The 13,178-nt window shown below is 46.2% G+C and overlaps 1 protein-coding gene and 1 long non-coding RNA gene across 3 annotated transcripts in view; one reads left to right on the top strand and one right to left on the bottom strand.

Annotated features, from left to right (window-relative positions):
- Positions 1-13,178, bottom strand: part of LOC147698887 (uncharacterized) — a 136,918-nt gene that overhangs the window by 82,384 nt on the left and 41,356 nt on the right. The gene's annotated exons all lie outside the window — the stretch shown is intronic.
- CD200 (CD200 molecule) overlaps positions 8,864-13,178 on the top strand; it is a 174,706-nt gene continuing 170,391 nt past the window's right edge. For both annotated transcript variants that reach the window (XM_086935507.1, XM_086935506.1), the window contains exon 1: positions 8,864-8,989. In XM_086935507.1, the coding sequence (XP_086791633.1) occupies positions 8,978-8,989 (12 nt within the window). In that variant the 5' untranslated portion in view covers positions 8,864-8,977. The remainder of the gene's footprint in view (positions 8,990-13,178) is intronic.

The following is a 13,178-nucleotide window of genomic DNA, read 5'->3' as shown; positions in this document are numbered from 1 at the left end:
CAGTCCATGATCAGTGAGCGAGTTAGATGACACTCTGGTTTTGACCATATGCGCTGCCATAGAAGAATTGGTTGGGAACGTATATAGTCAATAATGTAATCCATACCTAGCTCGTTATGGGAGGCATAGATGGGAGCACTTTGTGGGAGGGCCAGCAGGTATTTGACAAACTTGTTCTCTACTGTTTGAATTGGCTCTATTGGGCCATATCCCCAGACACCCGCACCATATGTGGCCACACTGTGGCATTTTGCGTATTACATTTTTAAGAGTTCTGGGGGTGCAGGTTTGCCAAGTTTTCTAGAAAAGGAGATCAAAGCCGTTGTTGCTCGCTGAAAAAGAAGTTTTCTGCTGGCCGTAGCCTGCCGCCAGCTCAAGGAATCATCCACCAAGATCCGTAGGTATGGATATGCAGAGGTTTTTTCCAATCTTGACTTTTCTACATAGATTGCTTTAGGGTTCTTGACCTTTGGGCCAATATGCATGGTGAAAGTCTTTTGATGTTGATTTTTAGGCCTAGGGAGCCCATAAAGGAGTAGTACTTGTTAAGTTGTTTTTGTAGTTGAATGAGTGTTCTAGCAATGATGACCGAGTCATCTGCGTAGAGCAGCGTTGGTATTGGGCAGTGGTTGATCTGGGGTAAGTCCTGGCTCCCTTCTAGCATAGCCAGCTCAAGTCCATTGGTGTAAAGATTGAACAGGAAGGGAGCCAGTACACATCCCTACCTTACCCCTTTTTGGATGGAAAAGGATGGGGATAACTCGCCGTTGACTCCAAATCTAACACACGCTGTTGCGTCCGAGTAAAGTTCTCCCAGGAAAGTAATAAGTGGTGGGTCCACCTTGAGGTCGCTAAGAATAGCCCAGAGTTTGGAGTGCAGGACGCAGTCAAAAGCTGCACTTAGATCAACATACACAAGAAAGATGTTACCTCCTTTAGCTGGAACGTACTTCCCGATCAAAAGGGCAAGATTCAGGGCCTGCTCCACGGTTCCAAGGCCCTTCTGGAAGCCATATTGCAGGTCGTTCATGATGTTGTTTGTCTGGGCCCAAGTTTGTAATCGGTCCAGTACCACCCGGCCCGCGACTTTGCCCATGGAGTCCAAAAGGGAAATAGGCCTGTAGCAGGCAGGATCATTTCGATTACCCTTTTTAAAGATCGGAAGCAAAATGGACGTTGACCATGATTCTATCAGCCCTATTGATGTTGCAGCAGAAAGGACCTGAGTGAGGAGAGGCGACCAGAGTTCAGAATTATGTAGGAAGAAATCCAGAGGGACGCCATCTGGCCCGGTAGCCTTTCCAAGTTTGGACGCTTTAAGGGCCTTTACGACCTCCGCATGCGTAAAAGTTATGTTGATCGGGTAGATGTTATTCTCCGACGTATTGTCACTACTCTGTTTTTCTTCAAGGACTGGTTGAAGGAATCCAAAGTTTTTGGAAAAGTAGGAAACCCATTCGTCTGCCGTGATAGCTACATCTAGGTGCTGGTCCTTCGATGTATCGGCCAAGAACGGGGATCTAATTACCTGCCAGAAAAGAAGACTGTCCTTGTTCTGGCAGCTGAGATGTAGCTTCGCCCAGAGATTGTTCTTAATTTCTCAGTTACGTTCCACTCTGGCTGCGTTATAGAGTTTTCTTAAGTTAGAGATTTCCAAAATGTCTCTCAGGGGTCTGCGGAGAGCAGCCTTTAAGTCCGAGAGAGCCTTGCAACATTTTACATTGAACCATCTCTCGGAGTTAGATTTTTTGTTCCTAGATTTACCAGTAAACTCCTCTTTGATAACCTGTAAAACTTTCTGAAAGCTGGCCATAATTGTTTGAGGAGAGGAGTCAGTGGATAGACAATCGAGAACCCACGGTCTGGTTTTATCAAGGACCCGTTCCGTGATTTTGTGTGGGTCAACTTTAGCCCACTTAACTGTGTATCCGTTTATCTTGTTCATGGTTAAGGAGTTTTGCGTTAACTGACTAGTATTTGTAGAATGGAGGGTGACGTCTTTAGGAGAAACTGTTACGCAAATGGGAAAGTGGTCACTACTCACATCTGACCCTGTGTAGAAGTTGGTCACTTGGCCCTTCAAGCTCTGCGAGGTCAAGATATAATCGATGGTAGTTGAAGATCCCCTGCCATGGAATGTTGGAGAAAAGTCTATTGGAGTTTCTAGTAGGTCATTTGCAAACTCAAGCTCTAATGAGAATAGGGACTCATTTAATTTGTTACTGCAAGTAGAGTGTACAAAATGTGACAGCGGGTTGCCGTGTTCATCCAGCAAACCACAGTTCCCATTTTTGTGATTGTGGCATAGTGAAAGATTAAAATCACCACCCCAAATCACATATACTGTGATTGGGTGAAGGTCATGTTTCAAAGAATCTAAAAAAGTGGTAATTTCGCTAAGCAATTTTATGCAGTCCGTTAATACTGAGTTATTATAGTAGTTGACCAGAATAAAAGTACTGTTTTTGTTAAAGTTTAATCGCAGTATTTGATAGCTTGGATTTTCTTTAAGGTTATGTATTGTTATGGGAGGCAGAGTATTGGTGATATAAACAGCCAAACCCCCCTTTGGTCTACCCATTGCTCCCTGGGTGGCTGGGATGTGAAATGTTTTATAACCAACTAGGTGATGAAGAGTGGTTGACCAGGTTTCCTGGAGGCAGAGTACCTGATGTTTGGTGATTGTAACCAGCCATGGTTGCAGCAATATTTTGGTTCGCAGACCTGCTACATTCCAATACAGGATAGAAATGGTCAGGTCTGTGCTTTGTGATTGGTCATGTGGCTGTGTTATTAAAGTATGGGGGGATAAAGGAGCTACATATCGATTAGACGGACATACGGTTGAAATCGCTTGATTGATCTTCTTGCTATCGGTATTTCTTATCTGGTATAAATTTATAGCATTGGCTTCAAGGAGAGCCTCCGGATTTTTGTCTGTCATTATTTTTGTGTAAGCATGAGAAGATTCTAGCAAAGGGCCAGTTTCATCTGTTATTTGAATGGGTGGTGGTTGTTGTATAGAGGATTTAACTACAGCCTGGCTTAATATTAATCCGGGACTATTAGGGGCTTCAGGAGTTATTAGGACCTGGGGCGTACTTGTTATGGTTACCGGCGGTCAATCTACTATCTCAAGGGAATCATAACGGTTTCTGGTTGGAAAGCCCTGCCATCCCTCCATAGGAAAAAGAGGCCTTCCAGGGGGCCTATACTGTGGCTGCCAATCCTGTGACTGCCAATCTCTATTCCTGTTTCTGTGGCTATAAGCCACCTGGTTCCAATGCCCTTCAAAGGGTTGTTGCCAGTTGTCAGTAGGGAAATATTGATGGGTGCTCATCGGGGGGTAGAAAAAAGAGAGGTGGTGGGCATCTATGCCTCCCTTTTTTTCCAATGATGGCCAAGAGCAAATATAGTTAACTGTAGTTGGATCTACACAATTCACTATAATGCAGTCGCCCTGTATAGATTTTCGTTCCTCCCCTATCCAAGTTACTCTTCGAACTGTGGTTATTCCGCTAGAATGACGGGCTGTAATGGTCTATTTAAGCTTAACCACTGTATAACTTTATTTTTGAGAGACCAGAGAGATTCATTAGTGCCTTCTGAGAGTTCGGGAACGCCAGTAAGAATAACTGTATAAGGGGAGGCCTCCGGTAGAAGCTATACTGGGCGCCTTGGACGCGCTCCCCTTTTTACTGTCTCTGAGAATTTAGTTGCCTGGTTTTTGGGAGTAGAGGTGTCTGTTTTGTATTTACGGGTTGTTTAGTGTTTGGCATTGGACCTTGGGGAGGCCTGGGACGGACCGAGAGTCGATCCAGTCGAGGACACACCCATGTCAGAAGTAGTCTGTGGAGGAGCTGCTGGGGTTGGGTGATTAGATTGTATGACAGATGAGTTTAATAATGATGTCGGTTTGCTGCCAGGAACCGGTTGGGACGCTTGTGGGGCTTTTGTTAATGGTTTAGTTTTTCCCTTCGTCTGTATTGTGTGCTCGACATTAGGCTGGATGGGAGGGTTACTAGATAATAATGCTATCTGTTTTCCTAGATGCCTCAAACTAGATTCCAAGGGTTTTAATTGCTCAATAAGGAGTTCCCTGATGGTTGATAGTAGGAATGGGGTGGTATTGCAAACTGTACAGAGGCTGTCGGACTGCAAGATTTTAGGAGAATTAATAATTTGATTCTCCATATTGATGTTGTTCGTTGGGGGTTTAATAGCAGTTAATATGTTAGTATTGGTGGTAGAGGTAGATTGGGCTAGCTGGAATAAATGGGCCCCCTCTAACTCCGATGGAGCCTCAAGACAGGCTGAGTTACAATGTTGTTGTTTCCCGTTTCCCCGTTTTGGAACGGCACCCTCCCTCATCCCACGTAGTCGCTTGTCTAGTGATGTTTCCAATGTTTGGCAAAGCTCTAGGTTAGGGGTAGTCTCTAGATCCTCCTCCGAGATTGAATCGGATATAGATTGAGTTGCTGAAAGATCCACAGAACAGGGAACTATGTGGATTTCAGCAACAGTCGTAGGTGGAAGGGTCAATATTGATGTGATAGGGCCTTGCTGGATAGGAGATGCCGCGGTGGCCAAAAGGCCCATGGAAGAGCGTTTGGCGTTTACAAGGTCTAAGGATACCCTCCGCTCCAGCAGGGAAATGCTCTGGTCAATGACCTCGTTTGTTCGTGAGATAAATTGGTCTATCGGACCTGTGAGTTGTGTTACACTTTGGACGGATTTTGCATTTTTTCTGGTTCCACGGGTCATTTTTGACAGCTTATGGGACTGGCAACCGTTCAGATAAATGATTTTTACAGAAAATTTAAGGGAGGTGGCCCGGTCCGGTCCCTACTGGTCACTAACGGGCAACATCGGGCCCACCCTTGGCCCGGGCGCTCCCTTGACGCGGGTGATGGCGATGTTTTAAGGCGCCTCCTGGCGCGTGCCTGACGTCACTGCCGCTCTGCCTGCTGGGAAAGGTAGTCCCCCACTCGGCGGCCGCTTGGTTGTGGTAGCGGCAGCGGGGGGACTACAGGGCAGGGCCAGCGGCAACTGGGCAAAGTTTAAATTATCAGGTAATCACAGGCAGCAAGGGAAAAATACAGCGGAGCGCCCGCTCCAACGCTGTAGGTAGACAGAAAGCGGAACACCCGCTCCACCGGCGATGGCGATGTTTTAAGGCGCCTCCTGGCGCGTGCCTGACGTCACTGCCGCTCTGCCTGCAGGGAAAGGTAGTCCCCCACTCGGCGGCCGCTTGGTTTTGTTAGCGGCGGCGGGGGGACTACAGGGAAGGGCCAGCGGCAACTGGGCAAAGTTTAAATTATCAGGTAATCACAGGCAGCAAGGGAAAAATACAGCGGAGCGCCCGCTCCAACGCTGTAGGTAGACAGAGAGCGGAACCGACGAATATCGGTTTCCGGGTGCGGGAACGTCCCGCACCCGGAAACCGATATTTGTCGACTCCGCGAGGAAGGCGCAACACTGCCTCAGCCTCTTTGAACTTGTACAACTCACAAGTTCTGAAACGACAAAAAGGGCACCGGCAAACCATTTGTTGCCGCCCGTTCCATTTCTCAAACCACCCGATCAGGACCGGGTTGGAATTATCACCGGTCCCCCGACCCCGCCATTGACTAATTATATCAGCCCTGAAGAGTCACAGCCATATGTTGTGATGAAACACGTGTCGGCTTGATTTGTATTTACAGTGATTCCCAAGTGGGGAATACTGTGGGTGAATAAAAACCTTTGAAAGACTATACGCTTTGTCCAGTTTATCCCTACTATCGCTATTCTAAGACATACCAGTCTACTTATGTATATTGTGTGCTCTGCACGTTTTGCCTAAACTTAAAGATAAGGAGGTCCTGTGTCCTTCTTCCTTCACAGAGGTTAAGGTTTTTCCTCTGGCCAAGAAGCACCTACTAAAATACTTTTCTCAAGAACCTATTGACCATTACCCTACCGTAACTAGTTGTGCGCCATTCTTCTGAACACTTAAAAAAACCGTTTCGCAGATTTCTGAATAAAGAATATTGATGATGATGATGAAAATATAGTCAATGAGGGAAAGCGTGCCATGGCCTCCCAAATGGTAAAAGTATTGTCGTGAGAGAAGGTTAAGCGCCTGCCACACATCTATAAGGTCCAAAGCTGACAGAACTTCCCCCAGATTGGTGCCCGACTAATCTTGTGATTGTGCCGGCCAGCAGTCTATCACAGAGGAGATCGCCGCATTACAGGCCCCCTCCCCATGATCAAATCTCCCTCCGGGAGTTCAAGTAGGGTCCCAAGATCCGGAAACAATTGCATCTGGAGCTGAGCAAAGCATAGAGCGAGATTATGTTAAATAATCGCCATTCCCAACTGCTGGAAACCGCTGCATAGCGACCACCCTCATTGTGTACATTTTTGACTATCGTAAAGGGGAAGGGGGAATGAAACAGGATACCGACCCCATGGGAGCCTCCAGTGTATCCAGCGTGTGTTATCAACTTATATCCTCATCTATTTAGCGCCCCATATTGTTTGCCCTGTATATGAGTCTCTTGTAGGAGAACTACCTCTGGTAAATATCTTTTCAGGTACTGCAAGACCTCCCCTCTTTTTATCTTATCTCCCAAGCCGTTGACGTTCCAGGAGAGGACTTTAAAACCCTTGTTCATGCCACTTTCTGGCTGATCGACATCCCTCCCTCTGCCCACACCATTCAGGCCCAAAGGCGAGGGGAGGACGCCCTCTGCATCCCCACATGCAGCAATCCTTAGTGCATATTTTCTAGCTGACTGTCTAAAAAACAACACACCTGAACAAATCTGACAAGTTTCCAAAACTAACTTAAACGCCATTAAGCTAAGAACCCCCTACTCCCACCCTGCCTCCCTGCATGACAGATCCTGAACTACCTGCCACCCCAACATTGTAGGGTGCCTGTCGCCCTCCTTTCCCTGTTTCGGGGGAACCGAGGACCCATAATCCCGCCCACCCACCCCGTCCATCAAAGTTGGCCTTGAAGCCTAGAGTTTATAGAAATAAGTTTGCTGTGTATACTCAGCCAATGTTGCTGTCGGGTTATCCACCCAAGTGCCACACCAGTGGGTCAATCGAGTACTTCTCGACGGAGTGCGTTTTCGACCTTACTCTTCCCCTTCCTCCGACAGAGCAATGCCTCCTCGAAAAAGGGGCGGAGCAGAAGGCGGACGCACTGTGTTCTGTCGGAGAGGAAGGAGGTGGTCCAGTCCAGGGCCTTTTCTTGGATCCTGGCGTCGTGGAGGCGTGTTCGTAGTGTGCGGTGGCAGACCGTGTCGAAGGCGGCTGACAGGTCCAGGAGGATGAGGGCCTCGGTTTCTCCGTTGTCTAGAAGTGTCCTGATGTCATCGTTGGTGGCGATGATTGCAGTTTTGGTGCTGTGGTTGCTGCGGAACCCGGACTGGGACGGGTCCAGGATGCTGTTCTCCTCGAGGTAGCGGATCAGTTGTTTGTTGACGGTCTTCTCAATGACCTTCGCTGGGAACAGGAGCAGGGAGATGGGCCGGAGGTTTTTGAGGTCCTTGGGGTCGTCCTTGGGTTTCTTGAGTAAGGCGTTGATCTCGGCGTGCTTCCAGCTCTCCGGGAAGGTTGCTGTCTCGAAGGAAATGTTGAAGGTTTTTCGGAGATGGGGTGCGATGGCGGTGCTGGAAGAAAAGCCAAGTTAACAAGGAATACAGACTTTTTTTATTATTGAATAAAGAATCCTCTCTCATTACTAAGTTCCAGCCTTTGCAGATCTTAAAAAATGAGCACACAGAAAGTTGTTTTTTAGTGTAGTTCTTTATAGCGTAAACTCGGCCAAAGGGCGCACTTATATGAGCACTAGTTACATTGCAGAAGATCTAATTCATTTTTATTTTAGGCCTTGTGCAATTAAGTCATTTGCCCAGAATCATAGGATGTTGAGGTGAGGCTGGGGCTCAAACCTATTTCCATAGCTCCACCTTCGGCAGCTCTGACCCTAACATTACATTATCTACATTTTCTGCTCTGGTAAATGTGCTTCACAGCGAGGTTTATGAAAACATATACCCCCAACCACCAAGTCCTGAAAGACACTGTAGCTGAGGTGCCAACGAAAGGGCCTCAGGAAGGGCATTCACTTACTCAGCCCAGCCCAGTCAACTGTAGCCTCAGGGTGATGGCCTGGCAGGGGAGGAGTGAAGAAAAGCACAGAGCTGCTGCTGGTCCAAGGGAGCCGAGGTGATAATGGCCCACAGCAGGGGAGTGGGACATTGCTTCTGGGCACCTGCGCCGTCCCCACCGGAGGCCAAGATAAAGTTTGTAGCTGACAGAACAATATTGGCCTAGTGAAGCTGCTGAAAGCATCCCCCTCTGAGCCTCCTTGCTTATGATGCTGCCCCCTCCACCCCATTACAGTGGCCTGGAGGGGAAGAAAATAAGGCTCTGTGGGACTGTTGACAAAAACCAGACCACAGGTGACCCTTAGGCACCGGCTAATGCCTGACTGCCCGCATTCCCAATCGGATGCTGCTAGGGTGTGTATGATCTCTGTTACAGTGGTGTACTACCAGATTTGTTGTCGAGCTTTCGTCTATTGATAGATGTTATCTTTTACTACTGTTGTCGTTAAGTTTTTCTAGGTATGCCTTGTTGTTTGAGTATATTTCCAGATACTTACTGCAGTTGCCTATGCCAGTTCAGGGTGCTGCTGTGGCATTCATTTTACACAGCTGACAATGCCTTTTTTTATGTTTTAAAAACCAAAACATAAATAAAAAGCATTGTCATGTACAATGCCAATCGCTCAACTCGCATAAATGCGAGAACTATTGCATTGCAAATGCTTGCTTCTGACGAGCGCATGAGGGCGGAGCAGACATCTCGATGGGTGGGAGTCGCAGCAGACCGCGGGGACTCATTTCCCTTCGACTCAAGCGATGGCTGGCACGGCATCCTCAGCATCGGAAAAAGACCCTCTCCACACAAGATGGAACAACAGGTAACGGACGCCGTTGACAGGGGGTCGCAGTCCCGCGCATCTTGTGCTTGGGACCCCTCCTCTGAACACTACTGCGTCAAGGCCACGCCTCCTTGAGCCCCGCTCCCCCTCAAGCGCCGCGCGCCGCGAGATCCCCCTTCCCTCTGGCCCGCAGGTGTGTAGTCGTATTCTTTGTTCCGTGGTGCCGGACACCGATGCTTCTGTGTAGTCCGTTTCGCCTCTTTTGGGGCATTTTTGCTCCCGTGCACCTGCATTGAATTTCTGTTTCTGAAGGACGCGAGATCGATCTCTCGTTTGCTTTAAATCGAATGGCATCTTTTTTATTTTTTTACATGGAAAGTCTCCCTCGGTTTTTTTTCACAGTGTGTTCATAACAGTTATTTTGGCTTTTTATTGCGGTTTAAAGGATATTTTGCGTGGTTCAAAATTTCAATTTTCTCCGCGTTTCACTTTAAAAGAAAAAATACTGGCTGTGGTTTAAAGGTCTTTTAAGTACTCTGGACCTGATAGTTGAACAGGACTACTATATCGGGGTATAATAATACTCGGGCCCAAATGTGCAGTTTTAGAATTGTGCGAATATGCTCATTTGTTCTTTGAACCGTGTTTTAACCGCTTTTATGAGGCGATAGCCTCTTGACCATTTTAGACAAAAATCTATTTGATTGTACTCTTAGGGAAACCGTTCCATTTGAATACGAATTTGTGTATTAATCACGTTATCAGGCATGCATTTTTTTCTCCGTCTCCTTCCATTCGGTGGGTGGGGGGGGGGGGGGGGGGGGGGGGGGGGGGGGGAGTTGGTTTTCCTGGAGGCTCCTCAGCGTTTGATCTGAAGTTTAATTTTTTGTAGTTTCATGTTTCATCCGTCGGGGAAGTAAAGCCCTCAGAAGTTTCTTTGAGCCTAAACATCAAAGAAATGGGTCTTGGTTGATGTAACTAACTTATATTGTACAACTTGTCCTGTGTAACCTGCAATGTAAGGAAGCTAAAACTAAAGTTTCCATGCATTGTGACTTTCCTTTTGTAAAGCTCTTGCCCAGCCATGGTGTAAATAAGAACATAAATTATCGTATACCATAATATGGCATTCACATAAAAATCCGGCACTTGCTAAATATTTTTTTAGCTATATCTTCTTTCTGGTAAATTCTCTGTATCTTCATGAAAGTCTACTGTTTAAACATATTGAGTGCATCTGCCGTCATAAGGACGCCAACTTTCTACGTGGGGCTTTTGACTGTTTGATGTGTTCTGAGAATTGTAGTGCTCTCTCTGCTGGATTGCTTATCCTGCTTGCTTTAATTTATAACTGCACATCCCAATATTGCTAGTCATTGTATCTGGATGGAGCTGGATAGCAAACCTATTACAAATGAGGTGTCTGGAAGAGGGGAGGGAGTGAAAGAAAGGTATGGAAAACCTGCAGGAAACCAGGTGAAAAGCATGGTGAAAATATGAGTTCAGATTTAAATCAAAGAAAAGAGCAGAGATTGACAATGCAGAGTAAAGGGACTGTGCAAGACCATATGAGGAAGGGATCAAATATTCAGGAGATTATGACGATTGAGGGGAAATTGATCATCGGAAAGAATGCAGAGACAACGTGACCAAAGCACAAAAGAGGGACAGAAATGTAACTCCAATGAAAGAATAAAAAGGGACAAACACCAGTTTATTGAACAACGTGCCTTATTTAGAATACCGGTAACAAAAAACGTTACTAAAATTCCATAATGCTTTGACAGTTTTAGCTTGCAAGCACCAGACCTTCATAGTGTGAGAACATTTAAAACAGGAACACTTGAATTAAAGCATTGTAAACCAGCCTCTGCTTGGGCCGGTCACTCCCACCATGAGAGCTTACACATGTACCTTTTTGTGAAACTAGTAAATTGCCTGAATTTTCCCACTACCTTGTGAATTTCTCCCCCCGTTCCCCTTACTCATCTTACACTTCATTTTTCTCCCCGCGTCTTGCAGGTGACTTTGTTTTCCTCTCAGTAGAGCTTTCTTTGCATTATTTTATGCTGAGCCTGCTTGAGCTGTGCTTCTTAGCCGCCCGCTTGCATTTTCCTGGTTTGTCGGCATTGGCACTTTTGCAGGTTGTTTATCTTCCGTAACACAATTTGGCTAGTGATTAAATAAAACTTCAAGTTATTGTAAGCAGTTTATGTAAATGATCATCGGTTTGAGGAAAAACAAGTTCATTCTATCACATTACATCAACATAGCATGGTGGCAATTGGGGAATTCTGAAGGGCCAAGTCATTTTATCTGCAAGATGTGTACATGGTTGAAAGCTGTTTAAAGCATCCCTTTAACCCACGATCCTCTGGACTACGTCTCTCTTTTTAGTTTGAGATCAAGAGCGCGGCCCTCTGCCTTACCTAAGGACCACGTTAGTAGGATCAGAACCCATTTGTCCTGTACCGCAGCAGGTACAGTGGATACAATGTGATTGGGCAATTTCCCAGCACATTGCTGGCTCCCAATCAGTTTGTAGGGTAGGTCGGCGCCTGTTTCTGATGAAATGCCCAGGATCCTGCTTGGCCACAAGGCATGAAACATGTAGACCCTACATCTCTCTCTGAAGCTGTCTAGGCACATTAACTCCTGTGACGGCCGCCTTGCTTTTATCCTTGCCAAGGGGGCCACTCATTACAATTCCTTGGTACACCTTGGGCTGCTTTAACCACATGACTGCTAAGGCAATTCCCCTCCTGTGCTGGAGAGCCTTGAAATACATTATTTCATGACAAGCTCAGCTCGTCATAAGCACACGACCAGTGTACTGCATGACGAGCTCGTCATGAGCAGCGAAGGGGTTAAACACCACACTACAACACGCTACACTTACATCCTCACCTGCCTTCATCTTGATGGCTAATATCAGGAGATCTCTGCCAAAGAGCCCCCTTGAAGAGCCCATTGGCCATTGCAGCGCTGGCCCAACGAGGAGCAGCCCAATAATGAAGCTTGACACCCATTTGGGTGTGTGAGGGCATTCACTTCTGATCAATCGGACCCCCTGGATCCTTTTGGTCATTTCCTTGGTCCCGACCGACAGCTTTGCTTATATTCTTTCTTACTTTGGTGGAACAGCATCCCCCTTGTCACGTTACTTATCATTCTTTCCTACACATTTTCCAAAATAGACTTCAACACAGGGTGCACCATGCATCGGACGCTGCAGGAAAAACTCTTTGGCCAGTGGAATGCTGTCCCACTTCAGTGCTGTGGTTTCAATCTATTTTATGTACTCATTTCCTGTCTCTGATTGTAGTGCAATTAAGTCTGTGTAGAGCATAACACGTTTTTGGACAAAAGTAGGTGTTTTTGCAGAAAGTGACAAAAATGAATAGCAAACGCATCTTTAAAATATTTAACAAAGTACAGGAGGCGGGAGCCAGGGAAGCAGATATTTCCTTCGGGTTCTTTTTACTGCAATAGTTGGCCTGGCCATAGATCTGTTTATAGAGGGAGTTTATTGGAGTGTTTGTATGCCCACTTGTGTAGTAAAGCAAGTACCTTCATAGAAACGTACTCCTGACTGCGTGTGACCATCGCACGTTATCCATTGGATTGTCCAAAGCTTAAGAAATGTCCCTGTATAATACGAAGGGAGCTTCCGTTAGACACTCAAAACACACACATACTCTTTTCACAATTTGCTCGAATGACTTTTCTTCCATTTTCATCCAGCTGTTAGATCCCCGGGACCATTTCACCTTCACTAGTTATTTTCTCATGTTTATGCTTCCCTTGAAACACTTTTTTCCCTAAATGCAGCAAGCTTCTTGCATCAAGGCCAGGTTTTAAGAGTTGCCAGCATTTACATTCTCAGAAAAAATGAATGAAATATATGGAGTTCGTAAGGGACTTAAAACCAAGCAATGCATGTATTGCTCCTTATTATAACCAACTCAACATCCACATTTTACTCAGAAGATATTTGCCAGAATCCCAAGGGATAAATCAAGGGAGCAAAAAAAGTTGAGCGCCCTTCACAGTCCTGAGTTCTACCCTATCCATACAGCTCTTCCTCTTTCTTCGATGTTGATGGCAGACGGGAGCCAGGCCTTTAATCTCTTCTTAAAGTTCCCACTTTTATATTCACATTACACCCACATAGACCCTGTACCAACATAACATATGGAAAGATTGGAGCTCCCTTCCAAAACCTGGC

Source organism: Lissotriton vulgaris, chromosome 8, assembly GCF_964263255.1.
Source record: "Lissotriton vulgaris chromosome 8, aLisVul1.2, whole genome shotgun sequence".
Taxonomy (NCBI): Eukaryota; Metazoa; Chordata; class Amphibia; order Caudata; family Salamandridae; genus Lissotriton; species Lissotriton vulgaris.
The sequence above is the reverse complement of the archived record's forward strand: the minus strand, read 5'-3'. Positions and strand labels throughout refer to the sequence as shown.